The 23666-nt window shown below is 34.3% G+C and overlaps 1 protein-coding gene across 1 annotated transcript in view; it reads right to left on the bottom strand.

The window, feature by feature from the left end:
* Positions 1–12141: 12141 nt before the first annotated feature.
* Positions 12142–23666, bottom strand: part of LOC128558994 (uncharacterized) — a 42458-nt gene continuing 30933 nt past the window's right edge. The window contains exons 9-13 of the mRNA XM_053549633.1: positions 21346–21467; positions 17660–17820; positions 16995–17116; positions 15762–16359; positions 12142–14953 (exon numbers count right to left, since the gene is read on the bottom strand). Coding sequence (XP_053405608.1) covers positions 14685–14953; positions 15762–16359; positions 16995–17116; positions 17660–17820; positions 21346–21467 — 1272 coding nt within the window. The 3' untranslated portion in view covers positions 12142–14684. The remainder of the gene's footprint in view (positions 14954–15761; positions 16360–16994; positions 17117–17659; positions 17821–21345; positions 21468–23666) is intronic.

The following is a 23666-nucleotide window of genomic DNA, read 5'->3' as shown; positions in this document are numbered from 1 at the left end:
TATGAAAATCGTAAGCATTTCAAAACTTTTTGAATTTTTAAAATCCATAAATGAGCGAAAAAGTTATTAAAAATTAAAAATTCAGATCCCATACACAAACGATGTAAAATCATTTGTTTTACCCACCACCAGATAAACAGGTATTTATGCGTGACGTCATGGCGATCTCTCCTATATGATTACTTTATCGTTATAATTGAATGTCCAGTAAAAATGTCACAAAACTGATGTAACGTCTTATTTCCTCGACGTTACAGTACTGTATGTAGCGTTTTTTTCTATAGTTTAATGATTATGTATTCATTTATATACATAGAACAATTTTAGAAAACTGTTCCCATGTATTTTGTCAAATATTGACATTGCTTTCTTTTCACTTAATTTCTTTAGATTATAATAATACACTGCATAATACTGCATTATTCAACTCTTTGCTCTTGGAAAGCTAGTATGACTTCAACGACAGAATAAAGGCAATAAATGACACAAAATGGCAGAGACGGAAACAACAGAAGCTCGACTCCTAGGGGGCATGGGCAGTGTTGCATTTTCCATTACTGCCAACGAACAGACTCAATCAACAGACTCAATCAAACCGAGTTTGCAATTTTCACTGTTTGCCTTGTTCTCGATGCTTCCGAGGGATCTAATTTCCAGATTTTATTTACTTGACAACAGCGGGTGTTAAGTGCTGTGTGTATGGCGGCCGTAAAATGTCGCCCCGACTTCATCTCAGTGTTGTTATATTTTCTGGTCCTTCGGGATCATTGATTTCAACTCATTTAGATTTGAAGATTGAATACTGCTTAAGCCGGTGCTAGGGGACGTGGGCAGTGTTGCATTTTCCATTACTGCCCATGAACAGACTCAATCAAACCGAGACTGCAATTTTCACTGTTTGCCTTGTTCTCGATGCTTCCGAGGGATCTAATTTCCAGATTTTATTTTTTCCTTACATAGAATCAAACAAACGGTACTGCAAGCCTATTGCGATGTTACGAAGGAATTACGTTACCGGCTCTGCTATTATATTTACGATGTGTGAAATAAGTTCGATAATCTTCAAAGTCGTCATATTAGCACTTGTCATTCTAGCGGCAATTGTAAAGAGCTGCCTTTGCTACCAGTGCAGATCAAGATCAGACTGCGAATCTGTGCAGTCTGATCATGATCTGCACTCTTCGCTATTCTGTCTGTACATTTTAATGAATACCTCTATGGACTATAAATGGTAATATCCAAATTGAAAGATGGAAAAGTTCATTTTAGTAACTTAGCAGGGTAAGGTTTAATGCGCCGCTATTAATCTCGCATTACCGATTTTAATGTTTTAATTTTGTAGACAACAGAGGAAGACATGTATCTGATGCGGCATTAGGGAAGAGAAAACAACGGGAAAGGGAGAATCATCTTAAGGATATGCGTAATAAGAGATTAAAGCGGTGGAGAGATAAACAAAACATACATCAAAATGATAACACTTTTTACAAATATTTAAGAAAACTACAAAAATTTAGAATACAAACTCATTCGTGGAAAGCATGCAATTTATTGTCTCTGATCAAATTTTATCTGTGACGTATATTCATACAGAAACCACATGTAAAAAGGACATACTTCGATTTAATAAGGATGAACTGCAGGACATTTTACAATGTTTGAACATGTGCAGATTGATTGCGACGTTGATGTGATGTGTGCATAAAATATTTATACATGTACCAGATTTAGTATTTGTATACATTACAAGACAGCAATTAAAGACATATACTTTTCTTAAATAATTATCTTATTAAATAATATCATTTACATTTTTGTTTCTATTACGATAACGTTTTTGCATAACCTTTAAGAACGTCTTTTTGACGTCAGATTTTGACGTTTTCGACGTTACCATTCGGTATACCAATATCGTGCGTAACGTCTCAACGCCCGGCGTCCGTCCGGTGTCCGTCGTCCTAGGGCTTTGGTATTTGGTTTGTAGTATCATCTTGTGGTCCTCTCCGAAGATTATTCAAATTATTTCCCTAGACTAAGTGTCAGATATGGCCCCGCACTGGGGGTCACATTGTTTATACTGACATATATAGGGAAAGACTTTAAAACTGTTCTTTTCCAAAACCACAGGGCCTTGGGCTTTGTTATTTGGTATATAGCATCATAGAGCGGTCCTCTACAACGTTTGATCAAATTATTCCCCTATGGTCAAATATGGCCCCGACCTGAGGTCACATGATTTATATAAACTTATAAAGGGAAAATCTTTTGTTCAAAATCACATGATATTATGTATGTAGCATTTAATGGCAGTCCACGATTGTCATATTATCACCCTTGGGTTAAAAATAAAATACTTATTCAAAACTGAATAAGAAAAATAAAATCACAAAAATTGATCATTGCTGGATTTCATTTGAATTAAGGAAGCATTAAGATGCATTTTCAGTAAATAGAAAAGGAATATGGACAGAAGGATTATACATAAAAAATACATTCGGCTACACCACGGGAAGGCGCCTCTAATCATTGTCCACATTGTTTTTGTTGTTGCTTTTTTAATTATTTTGATTTTTTGTTTTTATTGTTTTTGTGTTGAAATCAGAGTCCACATAATACACTTTATTTCCATTTGTGGCACATGTGTGGAATGTCTCTTAGGTTGGGAAGCCACGCCCCAAGCTTTTCTAAAACACATTTATGCAAATGTTCTCGTTCGTGCCGTGTTGAAGTTCTTGACGTTCTTGCAAGAGCCTTTTTTCAGATACTTTGGGTCCAACCAAGCCGCCCCACAGTTGCTAACCATGGCCCAGAAACGTTGGTAGAGTCTTCTTTCTGTACCACTGGATTGCCCTGGAGGAAGGCCATTGTCTAGCCACCAGAACTGGCGATGTTCGTCCGATGTAACGCATGGCGAATAGTAGCAATGATTACATTCTTCTGCACCATCCTCGTGACGCTCAGTAGGAAATGATAGATCAATACGAGTTTCATTTTTGTCGCTTTCACCATCAACATTATTGCTCCAATTGTGAAAGCTGATAAACTTTTGTTCTTCGCTTACTTCAAGTGTTAGCTTTTGAGGTGCCATTGTAACAATGATACTAAGACAACTACTTCAGGTGCTATATTTCATGAAATTTCCATCATTATGATAGCAGTGGACCGTGTTTGTTTTACACATGCCATTATCTGTAAATGTTTATTTCAATTGTTAATTTTGAAAACAAAATATCATGTTTCTTGTATATTTCGAAACCGGTCCTTGCAAAGTGTCAGTATTATTATACTACTTCTTGTGCATAAAAGGTTATGATGACATTTTTATTTATCATTCATTCTCAAGTTTATTTGAATAACTTATGTCTGTTGTATCGATTTTGAAACCGATAAATCATGAGCATATCAGCAAATAATCTGATGAAAAAACAAAAACTAAGTTTGTATGGTACCGATGAAAATTACTCTGCTCTCCAGAAGAAAATTAAACACATCAAACGGCAGTCTGATAACGACAAATTTAACTCGCCGCACATTTTGAATACTGCTCTTTTACAATATATTGATTCTAATGATGATAGTGTATGTAGTGTACATGTAGAGCAGACATGTAAACAGAAAAATGCATTTGAGCCGTTGACACTTACCTCGCAAGCGTCTATAAGCAATCTGAAAACAATGATAAATAACAACAATGTAAAATGTACAAAGAGACCCACAATTGAATGTGTAAATTCTGAGGAATGTACCAAGATTTTGACAGTACCGTGTGACTTGTGCCATTTTTACCAGCGGTGGAATTCTTCTCTAACACTACCTAAAGGAAAAGATCTTGTTTCTATGCGGCTAACACACGAGCGTTTCTGCGAGGCTTCTGATTTTGGTGATATATCTAAACACACTGTGCAGCAGCTTTGTGGTGAATATAGTGCAGCTGCTTTGACAGAACGGGATATATCATGCCATTCCGCACTTATAGAGGATAAATAAACAGAGTCTGTGTGATTCAGTAGACATGATGGTAAGCATTCCTGTTCAAAGTTTCAAAGCCATGTATCAAACAGTTTCTAAGACAAAATATTGCATCGTATGCGAAACTTAACTAATTTCTTTGACAAAAAGAGTCATAACGGAGCTAAAGTTCTTGTCCTAATTACATAGCCTTGCCTACATTTGTGTACTATGATGTTAAACATGTGATAAAATTTTCAAAGTCAGATGACAAACAAGTTTGGCAATATATAGACTGGTATGAAAACTTAGCTGATTTTCAAGTCAGAAAAGGCTATAATTCAGCTAGGATAGTTGACCGAATTATGTACCCTTGCCTAAAGATGGAGATCATAATCATGTGCAAGTTCTCAAAGTTTTACGTGTCAAACAACTACGACACAACGTTGACTTGTACGAAAACTGAAATAAAATAAAATTAAGTTTCTTAATGAAAGTTCTGGAAAATACAGGCGCACTATTTTTTTCCTCATGGTACAAATCGAATAACCTATTATTATTCAGAGTATGTTATAGACCAAACATCACACTTAAACGACAGCTGACCACTAAAATTCCGTGCGGACTTGCGTATTTTAAACTCATTTATATACTGAAACAAATGGAGTCTCTGGAATGCTTGATAATTCCAGGGGGCATATTTTCAAGAATGATTCGGATACGCATAGTTCTTATCCGACGGTGGGATGCATTTTATACGGTGTTAAACTAAATATAGCAACTGTAAATAACATACAGTATACGTTTTCTAACGAAGATACATAAGCAAGAAGCATTTTTTTCGAAATTTAACCCTTCATTAAACATACTGGAGAGTTCATGTATGTTTTGTGATACACATAAGAAGTATTCATAATTTTAACATGTCCAAAACATTGTGGAATGATAGTTTTACTTATTTCACTTGGGTAATGATTACATTTTACTCGGACTTTATCATAGACTCCCTGTGTAAAAATCTCAAACTTTAACACTACAATAAAGGTATTAAATCAACATAATATTTCAATAAAAATTCAAAGTTTTGTTGTTTGTAGCGTCATCTAGGACTTGTGCAATGAAAAATCTTAATTTGATTTCTAAAATTGTGTGATATTTATTTCTGAAATCACTATATATTCATTGTAAATATACTTCTTTATATCCAAGTGGAAACTGGCAGGTACTCGAAAATGCAGCTCTCTGACTGGTCAATTAGAACCCCTGATAATGTACTGTGATATTATGATAAAGTTATGAATATTTAGAACATTGTCGCCAGTGAGTACAGCTGATTCGAGCACTGTAAAGTTATGATTACCAGGAGTACTTGTTTTTTTCTAAAACACAGGATCAAAAGTGATTAAAATCAACTGAAGGATTTCATCGCATTTGAGCTACTTTTTATTTTCTATAGTATAATTACCATTCGTAATAGACGGATTCGAATGTGGAATAGAAAACTATTAGCATGGCATATATGACATATAAAGTACATGTATTTCGTCTTGCCTAAAATGTTAATCTTCAGTTGACGAAGAATTCATCGATTTCCTGATGGCCACTGGTCAGTTGGTTCAACGAATTACATTTTGTAATATTAGGAGAATAAACAATTTACACTGGTCATAAATGCAGCAAATATGTGAAAACATGTTAGACACGATTTATTTCTCTATAGAATATTTTCATACAATTATTTTGGAGAATCGCAGAGAAGGGTTCAAACAATGGCTTTAGAAATATGCAGAACTGTAAGAATTGTTACTCGACGACAACTATGTCTTCAGAGTGTCTTCACACGACACATTTACCCCCAACGTTCGTCTTTCAGCTGTCAGTTAGCGGACTTAATCTTAAAAAATAGACAGAACGTTGGTAATTAAACTGTTTCATAATTGTTGAAATCGGATTTGTGTTGACCTTTTCAGCAACAGAATTTTACTTTGAAATATTTCTGAGAAACGTGATCAAGTAGAAATTATAACTGCGATAAGAGAACAATCTCTAGTCAAGGAAAAATAAGTTTCAAAATATTTTCATTCATGGCTATGGGACATATTTTCTATTTTTGATGCCATATCTCTTATGAGTCCTTCCATACAGTTTTCAGTTATTTGCAGAGAAAAATTTAGTACATCTGTGGGACCCTTGGACGCTGTAAAGGTAAATTTAATGCCACATAAATTGTCATGCACTTTTATCAAATGAACAAACAGTCATTTGGCTTAAGATAAAGTATGCACAAAAAAATCGGAGAGACAAGAAGCAGGGATGTTTTCTCCTCGCTTTATACGATTTTGTAAAACACTGTCATTAGCATATTGGTCGATCAATTGATATGGTAAATGTAAGTATAAAATGACAAGTTTCGGTGGTAAAATATGGGAGAAGATCCTTTGTAAGCACAGAAAGCAGCCAGACAGCAAAATAGTAGAAGTAGTTTGGCAGTATCTAAGGTACGAAATGTGAAACATTTTTCTTGCGATCGCATTAATATTTACCTGATAACTTTAAAGTCTGCTGTAATGTATTGTAATTATAATTTATTCAAAATCAATTGTATCGCTGGGCTAATATCAGTCTAAATTATATGAAACATTCTACAGTGAACATTTGCTGGTAATCGGGAAATAACTGGACTTTAACATTGGACCTACTGAAACTTACTAATCATTAGCTCACTTGACTAACTGTATTAGGAATTTAGCAGGAGATGAAGTTTAAGCCCTTGTATGCAGATATCTATGTGGCTAATTAAAAGTATATTTTATCTGTTATAGGCATACAGACACTAAATAGGAAATAGCGCGAAAGAAAATGGTAGTCGCATAATAGCGGATACAAATAGTCCTCAGATTTTTGCTCTGTAGAGCTATTTTCTTTATTTTTGCATTTTTGTTTTGCTAAAATCACATGGCAGATGAAAAGTGGAAAAGAAATGAAGTTTAAGAGGAAATACCTACATAAAGACGCGTAACTCAAGAATAGGCTTTAAACTCGCCTAAGCGTGAAATAATCGATTATTCACGTTCACAATCTATGTCAACGACTTTGACTCATAAGGCGATCGACGATCGATTGTCGGCGACAATGGGAACATCACTAATCAAGACAATTTACCCCGTCACCGTACGTTGACGTGACGTCATTCTAGCGTAAGAATTTTTTAACAGAGACAAGCATGTTAGAATAAGAATTAAAGAATTCCATCATCCCAAAGGTCTAGGAAATATAACAACTCTTGTTGAAGTTACAAACTGAAATCAAAACCTTCATCAACAATATTCAAAGTAATTCTAGTTTGTCTGTTTTGGGTTTAATGCCGTTTTTCAACAGTATTTCAGTCATATAACGGCGAGCAGTTAATCTAACCAGTGTTCCTGGTTTCTGTACCAGTACAAACCTGTTCTCCGCAAGTAACTGCCAACTTCCCCACATGAATCAGAGGTGGAGGACTAATGATTTCAGACACAATGTCGTTTATCAAATAGTCACGGAGAACATACGCCCCGCCCGAGGATCGAACTCACGACCCCGCGATCCGTAGACCGACGCTCTACCTACTGAGCTAAGCGGGCGGGCTAAAAGTAATTCTAGTGTCCTTTAGCCTAGTAAGGGATCTGATATCTTTGTCTATTTGACTGAATTACTCTCCGCAACAAATCTCTTTAATACGTCTACTATCTAAGCAAATTAAATAGGCTATCATTACTGTTTGTTTGTGCTTTTATTTTTAACTTAAAAGATACTGTTTTATAAGTGTTTAACCACTTGGGTTTCAGTTTATCTAGGTATTTCTCAGATACCGTAAGAAGTTTGCGAAAATTTAAGAAATGACAAATTTCTCTGACGTATAACTATGGCTATGCATCTGTATGCACTATACACCCAGTTAAGAAAAATGTAGGAAGCGATGGTTTTGCCATCCCCACACCCCCCCCCTCCACCCACCCACACACGCACACACACACACACACACACACACACACACACACACACACACACGCACAAATTCTATCAATTTATTGCCGATGAAAAATGATCAAAACAGGTCTTGAAATAAGATATGACCACAATCCACTTTGACTAATCACTTAAAGAACCTATATTCATGAACGCGTTCTTATTTGGATGCTAATGCTCACTTCTTTCAACTGATATGCCACACTTTGTAAAGCAAGTCGTGGGAGCGATTGAAGATGGCATTTCCTTTTTCGCTTCAGCGCATTTGCATATACGAGGGCACACAGAAATAAACAAAATATTTTCAAAATATCAAACATTTCTTTAGTTTCTATATCAAAATTTATACTTTTTATCTTGGTCTTTGTCAGAACATTTTTCTTTATGTTCTTTTTTTACAGAGCTGTACTGCAATGTAATTGATTACCTTCTACTATATACTTTTTTGCCGGACATACGTGTTATTTAACCTGTTTTATTAATATATATCTTACATTACAATTATATATTTTATTCAAATTTACATAGGATATAGTTTAGCTGTAAATATGATTTAAAAATACTTTTTCTTATCCACTTTATTTTCTCTATGTTGACTTGGCTGTGCTTTATTTTTATCCGCCGTTAACTGTTGCATGTGTTAGTGGCACCGTCGCATAAATTTACCGAACGTATAACGGAACCTGTTTTATACGTTCAAGTATCCCATAATTCTTTACAATGTCAAGTAGCTGTGGTTTTCGTCGGGCTCGTTTCCTCAGAAGATATATTTATGATGATATACATATATATTAAACACTGGTGTGAAGACGACATTAAGTTGATAATCCGTAAGTTGACTTTATTGCATGATTAATAAAACGGAAATTGTAATTTATCATTTTACCAGACAGTATAGTTTGTATATTATGTTTACTATCTTGGTGTGAATTAAGATTTTAATGAAAACAAATAAAACTTGGTGAATCCAATTTCACTCAATGTTATTCAATATTGAGGTGATGCTATGTCTGTTTATGCTTCAAAGACGGAAATCCGTGTCGTTTAATATATTTAAACTTTTGGTGTTGTTGCATTTACCAGCTCAGCTTGTTTAATACAACCTGTCTAAATCCGAAAAGCTAAGGTACCACGGTCCACTTTGACTCACTGAAAGAGCATATATTTACGAGCGTGGTGTTACTGGGAAGCCAATGATCACCTCATTCATCTGATATACCAATCTTTCTAAATTAGTCGTGGGACGATAGAAGATGGTATTTTCATTTGAGGAAGTCATCCAAGCTGACTTACAGAAGGTCGATGGTTCCACCAAGGTGACTGCTCCTGCTTAAATTTTGCACGGAGGGGCATCTTGGGTTTTCTTCTTCCATCAAAGCTTGAAAGTCGTCATTTGTCCTATAACTGTCACAGAGCGACGTTAAACAAAATAATCAAATAAATAGTAGATAGCATTTCCCTTTTTAGCTCACCTGTCACGAAGTGACAAGGTGAGATACTGTGACCGCTTGATGTCCGTCGTGCGTCAACAATTTCTAAAAAAATCTTCTCCTTGAAAACAACTGATCAGAATTACACCAAACTTCACAGGAATGATCCTTGGGTGACCCTCTTTCAATTTTTTTTAAAGAATTTAATTCCTTGCAGAACTCTGGTTGTCATGGCAACCGAAAGGAAAAACTTTAAAAATCCTTTTGTCCAAAACCACAGGGCCTAGGGCTTTGATATCTGGTGTGTAGCATCATCTAGTGGTTCTCTACCAAAATTGTTCAAATTATCCCCCTAGGGTCAAATATGGCCCCGCCCTGGGGTCACATGGTTTATATAGACTTATATAGGGAAAACTTTGAAAATCTTCTCGTACAAAACCACAGGGCCTAGGGCTTTGATATTTGGTATGAAGCATCACCTAGTGGTCCTCTACCGAGATTGTTCAAATAATCCCCTTAGGGTCAAATATGGCCCCGCCCTGGGGGTCCCAAGTTTTACATAGACTTTTATAGGAAAAAAAAATCTTTTTGTCTGAAACCACACCACTTAGACTTTTGATATTTGGTTTGTAGCATTGTCTTATGGTCCTCAACCAAAATTGTTCAAATTGTACCCCTTGGGTGAAAAGAGGCCCTGCTCTGGGAGTCCCAAGTTTTATATAGACTTGTATAGGAAAAAGCTTTAAAGATCTTCTTGTCTGAAACCATACGACCTAGGATTTTGATATTTGGTATGATGCATTGTCTAGTAGTCCTCTACCAAAAGTGTTCAAATTATGCCCATGGAGTTAAAAGAGGCCCCGCCCTGGGGTCACTTAGTTATTATGTGAGTTATATAGGAAAAATACTTAAAAAATCATCTGATCCTATTTCCAAGACTGTTTAATTATAATTACCTGATGGCCCCAAGTAATATGATGTCACTTGACTGTGACCTTGATCTACTGACATACTTTCTTGTTTTTTAAGATACAGCCTTGAAATTTTGATGACATACACAGTTTCGCACATTTCGTAAAACTGAATTTCATTGACCATGAATGTGACCTACTGACTTTCTTAATATTTTAACATCAGTTTGACATTTGAAACATGTAGCTCATATTACTCAGGTGAGCGATCCAGGGTCATCATGACCCTCTTGTTTTTATTTTAGCACGTCTGCATCTAAAACGGCGCGGTCATGAGGGCATACAGGAAAAAGGAAAAAAGAAAAACTTTCAAAATACCAAACAGTTCTTTAATTTTTATATCATGCTTCATATTTTTTGTCTTTTGTCCTTAATCTGGACATTTTCTTTCGGTATTCGTTTTCATTGCTGTTCTGCGGTGCAGTTGAATCTCTTCTAGTATTTACTTTATTGCCGGACATACGTGCTATTTAAAATGTTTAATTCATACATTGCAATTAGATTTTTAATTCATATTTACGAAGGATATAGTTGAGCTTTTAATATTGTTGAACAACATTGTTTCTCCACTTTATTTTGCTTAAAATTGAGACAGAGTTGAAATATGCAATAAGTTTACTATATAAATATGTTTTGCAAATAGTGCTGATGTTGCAAAATATGGTCATTTAACTGTATTTAAATCGTCACTCTAGTCTAGTACAAAATGCTTGCTATTCAAAATAAACTGTAAAAAACAAAGTAGATTATATTTTCTTAAACTTATTTTTTTATGTATCAAATTAACCATGAACACAATGTTTTGGCCTTATTTATGATATCGCAGCATTTTCAAAATGTATGTGAAATGCTGTAACTTGGCTTCTTCACATTAAAAATTAGTGCAAAAAAGTCTGGTAACTGCACTTGTTGACTTTTTGCGTGTAAGAAATTTAGCGCAAAGAGTCATGTAAGTGGAAAAGAATATCTAATTACTTTTTATGGTCTAATAAATGATTATAATGTTTAAAAGAAGTTAAATTGGCCTGATAATTACTAACTTCACACTATGTTATGGTATTAAAAAGGTTTTCTGGAAATAAGCAAAACAGTTGTTTGTGTCTCCTGTAAATTTTTTAAAAAGCCAGTTACAGTACTTTTTGCGCCAAGGTGAAGAAATACGATTATTCTATTAGTAAAATTAATTGAATAATTCATCACTTGCAAAAAACTCAAAAGAATGCACAGAAAACATATTATTGCATACATTGATAATATTAATAATACCTTAATGCATTTTTATTATGCGTTTAATTCAATATATTGTGCATAAGTGATTCAATAATGCGGGCAAGTGCATGCTAAAATTGTCAACTAATAATCTATACTTTACAGAGATATGATAAGCAGGGAAAACTTCAGAAAAGATTGAAATGCTACATATGTATACAGTATGTTTAGTGGTATCAATAACGAAAATAATCAACATGACTTTTCAGATAAGAATACGATCGTTGTGCGTATAAATACGATCGTTGTGCGTATACAGAAAATAATCGGCATGACTGTCGTGCGAATAAAGAAAATAATCGGCACGAGGGTCATGTGGATAAGGAATATTCTCATCGGGTGGATATATCCTCGGCCTAAATTATATTGGTTTTTAAAATTTATGTGGGGATTTTTTTTTCAATAGATCTAGTTTACTGAAATGATACAGGTGGAACGTATTTATAACTGGCGTGAATGGGAGCAGTATAAATAACTTTCTCCTTTTCAAACAGTGGCACTAAAGGGAGCGGTTTATTATACTTTTTGCGGTTTCAAATAGTTGCATGAAGGGAAGCAGTATTACACATTTCATTGTTTCAAAAAGTGGCATACGTGGAGCAGTATTACACTTTTCACTGTTTTTAAACAAATGCAAGAAGGGAAGCAATATTACACTTTTCATTGTTACAAACAGTGACATGAAGGGGAGTTGTATTCTAACTTTCACTGTTTCAAACAGTGGCATGAAGGGGAACGGTATTATATTTTTCACTGTTTCAAACAGTGGCATGAATGGTTATAACTTCCACTGTTTCAAACAGTGGCGTGAAGGTAAGCGGTATTTATTACTCACTGATTTTAACAATGGCCTGAAGGGGAGCGTTATTATAAATTTCACTGTTTCAAACAGTTGAATTCATGGGACAGGACAGGTGGTCTAGTGGTTATGGTGTCAGCTGCTTAATCCGGAGGTCAAGGGTTCAAGCTCCACTGTGTTCATGGTAACACATTTCCATGACTTGTGATACAAGTATTAATTTTAAATCTTTCAGGGAATGTGAACTTAGTTTTTACAAGCAGAGATACACACTCAAACAAATTAAATTTTAACACAGTTAAAAATATTGTTGAAGGTACAACAATTTTTTATTCTATTTAATATTCTCGTTATTTTAAATGAAGCAACAACTTTAAAATTCAACAAGTTTGTGAAAATGAAACAGAAAACAACAAAAACCGTTAAAGCACAATAGATTTTAATGTATTTTATTTATTTTCTTTTTTTTAAAGAGGAAAGTCTATTTATATTTTCATCTGTGAAAAAAGAAGAAACTCTTAACAAAACTGTACCAGAATTTTGCATGAAAATGTTAAAAATGAAAGAATGTCGAAAACTACTTCACCTACCGGTATCTAATCTGTTTCTCTCTGAAGTAATGAAAAGTATATCCAATATTGACCTCTGACATTAATTTGCGAAAGTTAAATAACTTTTGACAAAGAGTATCCAATAAGTTTCCCCTAGATTGTTTGCAAATAATACATGTGAAAACCAAATGGACCAGAAGTTGATGGATGGCCTGGGTTGTAAACAACGGTGGAGGAAGGTTTTGTTGATTTATTTGATATCTGGCGACTTTGAACATTATTTAGTTTACTGTAATTGTTAATGTTTTTCACCTTTTGTGTCCCGAGATTTGCATGATCATGATGTGATTTGCAGGTATAGCTTTACCTCACACCAACACAACTGATGAATTTCTTTGCCTGTACACAAAATAAGAGGTGCAAACTATCCACATTGAATGAAGTAATGCTTTTGGAAATTTTGTTACAAGGGTATCAGCCTCATGCATTTTCGTAGTTAGGTCAGACATGTCATAGGTTACGTTATATACATGTATTGTTTGTAGACAATCTAGGGGAAGTCACTCGAAATGCATAGAAGGACAGTAACGATTGAGACAGTGTTTGAGGCACCTTAAGGGGAATTTATTCAAAGTAGTCCCACCTGTAGTACAGTGAAAAATATATTTGATATTTTTCACTATGAAATTATCAAATATATTTTTCACTTATATCTCAGGATTTCATCCGAAAAACATAAAATAAAAAGGTTTATTACTATTGTCATTTATTTAATTTACACGAAATTTTTGTCAGGATCAGAATTGCAACTTGAAATAATGATTATACACAAAAGCTTAAAAGAAAATATTATACATATAAATAGCATTTAACAAATAAAACTTGACCAAAACGTAACATTTTGTAATATAACATTCAATATTCAAAGATAGTACATACACTATTACCAAAATTAATATGATCATCTAATAGCCATATCCCATTCGAAACTTAACTTGAAACGATGTTCATGTTAAAAACGTGCTACATCATATAATTATTAAATTCTAAATAAAATTTCAAACTTCTTACATATGAGTCAAATTAAAATACTGCATGAAATCAAATAATCGAAACTGTTTTGAAGTAGACTCTAAGCACGTGTATTCAGTTTCTACGAATGCAACATCTTCAGTTTATGTTTGCTCAAAGGTGGATCATTTCGGATGCCAAAACATTAGACTGCCAGCGATTGTTGAAATGCATCGTCATGTGAAAAAAGTGCAAGCAAGTTTCCCATTCTAACAGCCGCCTTTTAGCGAAAATAGTGTCATATCATATATATATACTTTAGTCCAATTCAAACTATTTGATATAAATATGGTAACTACGTTACGATAATTTATACCTTGAACAGTACAAAACGATATCCATTTTCAAAACATTAGTATGACGACGACATACATTTACAATTTACTCTGCACAATAATCGCTTCTTTTACCTTTTGGGCAAATGTGAAATATTTCATATATCAGATAAATCTGTGTATAGTTAAGTATTTCAGCAGTATGCTTGTATTTATATGGCACCGATATATAAAGATTGCAGTGGAACGACAAACAAAAATGTTGTAAGTCATGATTCACAATTTATATTGACCCACCGACGCATATTGGATATTGGCTGGGCTTTTCTAATTTCCGAAAAACATGATGGCATAGCGCAGTAGTGTTATCGAAGAACTTCAGAAGGATCTTTACCAATATCCGACAGCGCCCGTCTCAACTTAGAAGCTGTTGCCTCGTCCGCCATCTGTTTCTTCCACTCGCAGAACATTGCTACTATTCTGTCCTGTGTAGTCCATCTATCTAATCGAATTTGATCAAGTTTGGCTTCTGTAAGGCCTAATTTCCGTCCAAGTTGTAAGTATTCCTCCCCAATCCTACTTGCAAATTTACTAAAGTCCTTTTCAGTGAGACTGGTATGGTCGCTTTCAAGTTCTAACAATTAAGATGACAAACATCAGGAATTACACAGCAATAAAGGTCTAAAGATAAATAGTATTTCATTAAATAGGACTTGAAAAAAGAAACGAATAAAATAATCCAACTTTTTATTTGCTTTTCCTCAAAATTATGTCGGTTCATTTTAAGTTGATGATAGAGTAAATGAATATTATTCTTAGTGCAAAAGAAAGATGGAAACTGAACGTAGTCTTCGTGGGCACTATCGGACATAGTGTAAAATCTACGTTTGACCAATCTGAAATACAGAGTCAGTCGTATTCATTTAACTGACGTTTACAAATGAAAAGAAAGTATCGGATTCACTGACACCTCGGAGAAACACAAATGTGTCGGCTTCCTTTGAATACAGTATTAATGAAAGGGCGGTCAATTGTATGCATGTGCATTCAGTCGACGCGCTTCAACGTGTAAAGCCGTTCTTCGAAAATTATCGCTGCAGTCAAATTGGTCTTCAGAAATAAGAAGTCGTATTAATTTGAATAAATATCTTGCTCAGGTTGGAAAAAAAGAAGATTGCACACTATGTCTAGAATATGTAATACTTTCACTGGCTTGCATAGTAACTCATGTATATCATTTTTTATAGCGCTAGCACCATGAAAATGTCATGGAACGATTCCAAGATTTACAAATGTATGACCTTACCCTTTTTTCCAGACTACGACATAGGGTTTTGCAATTCTTATGATATAAAAGGGTACAGTCACATAAACGGTTCATGTGTGTTCATATTCGATTCAACACAAGTAATATAATCTATTTTCATTAAAACTGTACTAACCTGATAAGTTATTTGAATCTTGATCATGTAACCAATATTTCGCCAGATTATGGTACCGTATGACATGTTGGTTATCCTTGCAATAGCAGACAACCTCCTTTGTAGAAAAATCTTCCGTCTGCTCAAGTGGAAACATGTTTTCGTTCGAGTAAAAATTAGCTGTTTGACATTTTACAAACGGGATGATCTTACTGTGCATTCTGATGTCTGTATCTAATACAAATTCGATGCTGTCTTTGGTTTCAGTACACAGTGAAATATTTGGAAACTGCCCATCCGAACTTAACCGAGATATCCAGATCTGTATCACATGCTCGTAGAAGAATATATAGAGGAAGTGATTCTCTTTCAACTGAAAAACAGCGCCTCCACAGAAAATCATGGGTTTTCTGTTTGGTTTTGACAACGGCCATTTTTGTAGACATGCAGCAAGAAGTTTGTTGAATATTGTGGCTGGAAAAAATCTTCTCTCAGGCTCTACCGCTGTCGTGTAGCAGAGTTTACTTGTAGACTTGCGATCCAGAAAATCACAGCAAGAAGTTGTTTCCATTGGGGGAGGATCTTTTAGCATGCATGGGACAAAATACCAGTTTTCCCCCTATGATAAAGAAAGACATTTAGACAGATAAGAACTATGAATCAATACTGTACAGAAATTGGCTATTTTTTAAGGATGTCTACATACATCTGCTGCACCCACTCACTGTTATTATGCAGTCATTATGTTACTTGCTAACAATGCAAAATAGGGTAAATATTCTTGTTATCTCAGGGCTGGGTGGAAGCAGTGAGGTGTATAGGTAAATACCAAATAAATTTTGAGTTTCAAAACTTCACGTGCTTAATTACATTCTATACTGATTAATGACAACACAATAAATCATTTTTAAGTTGTACAAGGCACAAATTTGGAAGAAAGGACAAACGAAAGCGCGAAAAATATCAGACAAATAAAGTGCGCCCTCGACTACCCCCGTCCTCATTACAAGTTTTCTGGCATGAAAGATGTAGTACACTCTAAAACAACTTAAGGTAAAAACTTGCGAAAGTATTATGCTGGAACCATAATACTGTTTATAATGAAAAGAAATCGATAGAATATTCATATATTCATATATGCTGATAACTAGTTTATACAACATCAGTCATGAACATACTACAATTATCAGAATTGATAGTAGAAATAAAAGAATGTACTTTTACATTGATTTTCATTTACGTACGTTAACTGACCTTCACGGAGTGCTCCTCCTGTTGTACTGGTCTAGCCACCAATCCTAGAATAACCATGTATGTCAGTAACAGGTCTCTATAGTTTTTGAAATCTCTGTTTTCGGGTTTTTCCCAGACGGCATCTAATATGAGAAACACGGAAGCATATTTTTTATTTATATTAAAGTACACTGTCTTAATAACCAGTGTCTATATGGACAGTTTCTAGTACTATAACCCATAGATAATGGAATTAATCAAATTATTTTATTCATATTTTGAAATTTACATTTGTTTTCATGTTGATACTCTTCCAATGTATACATATTCATATACGCAATAACCTTAAAATCGATACATGTCCAGCGACTGTGCTAATTTCCGATAAATAAAATGCTACTTAATAAAATACAAAAAGTAAACCGTCTTTAAAAGCCCTAATGATAAGATATTACACCTAATTTACGTTTGAAACTAAGTCAAATCTGATGGTGTGCATTCAAAACACAGTAGTGATTGTTCAGTAAGTAAAAGCATACATACCACAAGTTGTATTTCATTGATTTTCGTAACTTTATTTCCCTCTATGGAGAGAATCAAACAATACCAGTGGCACATGTACATTTATAATTAAATGAATTTTCTAAAGCTGGATCAAGCAACATATTTTAAGTTATAAAGCGTACCAATCAATACTTGTTTTAAAACAGCTGTTCGCTGGAACTCCATCCATTCGTTCTTTATATTTGTCCGGCTTATGCAAAATGATTTGGCAGTGATCACGCTCTTAAAGGCATCAATTAACCATTGTGGGTCTAGAAGGATGTAATTTGTCACGTCATCTTTGCTGCAAAAATTAGATGTCAGTATGCTAACACTAACAAACAGTTGATGCAAAGTATACACTATGGCAAGAATTTATCAGACTAAAGACAAGCTGTACAGCTTATGGCAGAAATGACAAACGAAAGGTGATTGGGAAAGGGAAAGTCGAAATATTTCCTGCGGCCAGAAGTTATACAGACCAGAAATTGTTACGGATGTATGTGTGACCACTCAGCCTAAAATATAACTTATGAGCAAATAACGTGCTTGTTTTTTGTTTTTTTTATCATACCATAACGCTTTAATGTAGGAAATATTACTCCATTTTACATGATAAATAAGTAGCTCTATGTTATATGTGAAAAATATTATTTTGAGCAAAAATAACTATAATTCCCTTTCATCCTTACTTTTAGCTCAACTGCTCACATTTCTTGACAATTGAAATACTACACCAGAGCTATCACTAATGTGATTCATGCATTCACCTGGACGTCTTTGACATACAGAGCAAGACGATACAGGACCATAATCAAATTCAAGAAAATTTAAAACAAATTTCTTATGCACATCTAGGTATCAATATTGATCATTGCTGAACGTTTGAATAAATTATATAAAATAATGAATGAGGAAACATTTCTCTATATATCATATAGAGTGCAAGCTGTATTGCAAAAACGACGTTCCATAAATGCGATAAGCCAGTCGCATGTCGGTAAAATGTCCCGTGAAATCACCCAGTCCCCATGTGCTACATTTCTTGTTGCATTCCAACATCCAGGTAATAAACATACAGGTCTTGTGTGATAGCCTATCAATGGTTAATATCTGATATCCAATTCTTTGTCAAACGATTCCCAAACAGCAGTGATAATCTGCTTTCAACCAGGAATCCTTATATATAAAAAACTAAACGTACTAGGTATATGGTAGATCTACTGACCACATGCATTTCATGACCAAAAGACAAATCTGTTCCATTTACTGGAATTTGTATCACGATTAACGCCATGCCATATTGATTTGTTGCTCTTCAGACAGACCTCAATAAAATTTCACTCCTCAGAGAAAAAATATATAATTCACCCGCTCGCAAGTACAGCAAAAAGGGGATTTTGTAACTGCGCTGCTGTTCAAGAACAGAAAGATAGTAGATGCAATATTCTAACATGACATATATGCATGCTAAATATATGACTCTCATCTTTGGTTTAAGCTACTTTCATTCTCTAAAAAGGTAACAATTTCTGAGTTCAGTTCAACTAGTATTACCCTAAATTGTTCTCCTTTCACAGTCATTCTAAACCTTGTAGTTATCATAATTTTACAAAACTTATCATTTTGTATCGATTACTTCGTCACTGAAGAGCTAGGACTCTGCTGAGACATTTCTAGATAAATATATACTAAAGTAACAATAAAACTTAGGAACTATTTATCAGGACAGAATAACGACACCTGCCTATTCAGCTTAAGATTTCATCAGTAAGAGATAAACTTAACTGAAAAGGGCTGAAAGAAGTTTTTGTTGCAGTATACACTTATTTACCAGAGAAAGTTGTGTACGTGCATACATGGCATCGAATTCAATCAGATCAGTAAGGACAAACTTAGTTCTCTTGCATTTGCAAATGGCAGTTATGTTATATAACAAATTCTTGCCATATTTCAGCAGTAACTAAACATTCTATGAATTAATATTTGTCTGTTTCAGTCGTTTCTTTTGAATACAATTCTACACCAAAATTCAAAAATGGAGAACTAAAGTGGCTGAAGTCACTGACGATTTTATAAGTAAGAATACCATAAGCAAGACATTTTATTTCAATCCGTGATATTGAGGACAATGTAATTTTAAAAGATTCCTTACTGATCTATAGCTTATACCCTACATTCAGAGACCTGTATAAACTACCACTGTTATGTTATTTGATAACGTGTCAATAATATAAATAATATAAGGATAAAAATATGACAATATTACTTACGGACTTACTTACTGACTTATTTACTTACTTGCTTGCTTGTTCGCTTACTTACTTACTTACTTACTTACTTTCTTGTTACTTACTTATTTTCTTACTTACTTACTCACTTACTTACTTACTTAATATCACCAAACATAAAAGACACATGCATATATTCAATTTGTTAACAATATCTGTTTATCGTTTACTGGACGATTTTTGAAAAACAAGGATGAATATCCAAGAGAAAAAAATCAGAAAACATAGCCTCCCTAAACCGCAACTAACAGTGCTTGGACGTGAGACGACCAAAACATATAAAAGCGCTATCATACAAAGACGCATCCATGCGCGCAAGTGAGCACACAGTGAAAAGAAAAAAAATAAAGGAACACAGTGGTGAAAGTCAGTAGCAAAAACATCTGCCTAAAACACTTTTTGAATTATTAGCATTTTAAATTTCGCGCGGGTGGATGCAAAGACGCACACTAACACGGACGGACAAACAGCCGGGTCAAAAACGCCAGATGTATATCCATTCAACTTCGGTGGGTGATAACAACAAGAAACGTCAGACAAAATTAAAGAGGAGTTCCGTCCAACTGTAAAGGGTTTGAAACGAAACATGCGGGGAGTCTCAACACAGACTGGTTATAACCTATTTTAAAGGCGAAAAAGGGTCGTAACCTTTCACATATTCAGGCAAGAGTGGTGTAAAAGTTGTGATTTGTTCTCATGTACAAACTCAAATCGTTGCTTTCTATAAGCTGATATCGACATCCAAACTCGTCATTCAGTCAATCATTATTTTGATATTCTCATTTTAGATAAAACATAGTCAAATAAAGCTTTTTAAAAGTATTAATAAAATAGTAATTAGTTTAACGACTACATGTTTATAAAAAAGAATTCATGTAAAAAGTTAATAGTACATTTTTTCAGACTTTATCTATTCAATGCTCGTTTCTACATTATATAGAATTGAAATTGGCAACCTGTGACGAGATATAATAGTACTAGGCCTCGGAATTAAAGAAAATAAAACATGATGAATTAAAGATAAATCACTTTTGTGCTCAGAAAAGCCATAACGTCAAGAAACCTTTTCCAGCAGTTACAAAACGAACATAACCGAAACATTTGTCGTCATTAATTGTCTTTTGCTCGTGTTACTTTTCTGTGGATTTATAAGTTATGTTGATATGGTCTACGTGGTACTCGAAACACCATTGAGCTAGGTGTTTTTATTAAGCAATTCATTCTTAAAGATTTAATACAAATCACTTATTTCAGGTACCATTCAGTCATCTTACAGAAAGACAGGAAATCGCTACATTCGTTGGAGAACATAAATTTGATGAATGGATACAAGTATCACAACAATCGATCGAATTATATCAATAAAATGAAAATAAACAAGTCATAATTTTTCAGTCACGGGGTATCAGCCGCTACCGACAGCAAAAGCGACAAAGTTTTTTGGCGTTATATCCTGTGCAACTTCTCAATTCTAGCAAGTATCAATAGACTCGTTACGAATGTTTAATAAAGTTAAACTCATATACATAATTGGCAACCTGAAATATATGATGTTTCCTATTTCATGATGAAACTGCAAGAATAATTCAAGTTCCTCGTCAGTTTTAATGGGTACAGGCAATGTCATATTCAGTTCCTTCAGTCTGTCTTTTCGAAGTACCTGAAATATAGTGGAAATTTGTATTCAAATACAGTTTTCAGGGGTTATAACGACTGAATACGGCTTTAGAAGCGCTCGTTGGTCTGTCCGTAGATTGTTTTATTAGCTTTGCCATAATTGTGACATAATTTGTATAATTTTGATTTGATTATATTACGTACTAAATGTCAAAGCTCCAGGCCCTGTGGCTTTGGACAAGGAATTTTTCAAAGTTTTTACCTATATAAATCTATCTAATTTCATGTGACTCCCAGGGCGGGGCCTTATTTGCTGACCTTAGCGGAAAATTTCAACAATCTGTATAGAGAACCACTAGATGATGCTAAATATCAGATATCAAAACCCAAGGCCCTGTCGTTTTCAATATATAAGTCTATGTGAATCATGTGACCCCCCCCCCCCCCACCCCCCATTTTTGGTCATATTTGACCCGACTGGGATAACTTGAACTGATTCGTAATCTAAACAAAATAAAAAACACACATAATTGCAAGATATTAAACGTTTTAATAATATTACAGATTGAGATGTTTATAGCATCTGTGCATTTTATACATACACATAAAAGTCTAGAAAATAAGAAAAAGTTACAACACAATAAACGTTTAAACAGGTTCCAATGCATCGTGGCTAAAAAGGCTTTTTTTAAGATTTATGAAAACCATGTTTGCTTGTTGCGTTTTAAGTCACACAGACAAAAAAATAAGTCAAATGGGAGGTTTCCAGCTTTTGCTGGTACATGTTTGAACACAAAGGAATGGGTGACCTAGGCATAATCTTCCATAAGCATCCTGGACGATTTCCTTGTTTCGAACCTACAGCGCCGAGGGGCGACTGATTACAAGTCAGCGATAACAGCCACTAGGCTAATGACAGGAGCTTTCGAAGATGTATTAAAATGCCAGGATGAAAAGCTATTCCTGAGTTTTTGAAGCAGTAATAATGCATGTACATACGTAGTATTTAACTTTTGAAGAACAATTTAGATGCCTTTTGGCTTGAATATATATTTTTACATCATTTACAAATCTATATTGGTGGTTTTATTTATAATAATCCGTTGTGCTTGGTATGGTGCAGTTTTACTTTTCTCGCTTGCATTTGCTTTATTGAAGTCGCCTATTGTAAAAAATCAAAGAATACAGCAATACTAGGACACTTGTAGTAATGAATGTTTTGATGTTGTCTTAATATTACTGCTTCTAGAATATGCTTACAATGTAAAATCAATATGCTATTGTTAGTTTATATAAAGTTGATACAATCATGTATTAGAACTCATATGATAGTATTTTGTGGATGATAAATCGTACAAATTTCTATAACATTGCTACCAAATGCAAATTAAACACTTCCTCTATTATTTTATGCCTGCATTTTTACACATTTTGATAGGATTAACCTGTTCATTCTTCCATTTCTAACATGGACATAGATGATAGTGCTTTCTGAAAATCTCAGAACTGTTTCCCTGATCGTTGACGAAATATTTCAATATCTCATTGAAAACAAACTAACTTTCTTTTTATCTTATGCTTATTTGTGAAGATCAGGTAATTTTCTTTTTATTACAAGTTTACATATTCAAATAAGACCGATACTTTATGACAGAATTCGGATTGATTAAGGCTACCGTTTTACGTATAATGCATTTTGAAAAGCTACAATTCAGACCTCATAGTATTTTAAAAGATATGTCTGCTCTCTACGCTGAAATCCAGGAGAGGCCCTACAACAAACCCATTATACTGCTTCTCTCTTTTTCTACTAATCACACTACTTGTTCCTCGCGTTAGGTTATAACTTTTATTTACCTTAAAACAAGTATTATGAAAACACATAGGTGAACCTATTCAGATATATATTTTCTTGAATGAATTTACATCAGATGCTAAAGCCACGCAGATCCAAAGGCGGGGGCATGCGCATGATTTTCATGGCTACAATTTGTTAAATGAAACGATTTCCAAAAGGGGGTTGATTGTATATCCAAGTATACATCAAAATGCACGAGAGAGGAATTCTACAGTTCATCTTGTCAGTGGGAGCATGCCCCCGATCTCCTCCTTATTTGTCCCTCAACATCTATTATAGGCTGCCTATGCCCCTTTAGACTCATTTACCATTTAGATACGAATTCTATATTTTTGTACATTTAAGTTTTAATTATTTTTGCCAAAAGAAAGTATTTGAATGTGT

The sequence above is a fragment of the Mercenaria mercenaria genome, chromosome 8 (genome assembly GCF_021730395.1).
Source record: "Mercenaria mercenaria strain notata chromosome 8, MADL_Memer_1, whole genome shotgun sequence".
NCBI classification, from domain to species: Eukaryota; Metazoa; Mollusca; class Bivalvia; order Venerida; family Veneridae; genus Mercenaria; species Mercenaria mercenaria.
The sequence above is the reverse complement of the archived record's forward strand: the minus strand, read 5'-3'. Positions and strand labels throughout refer to the sequence as shown.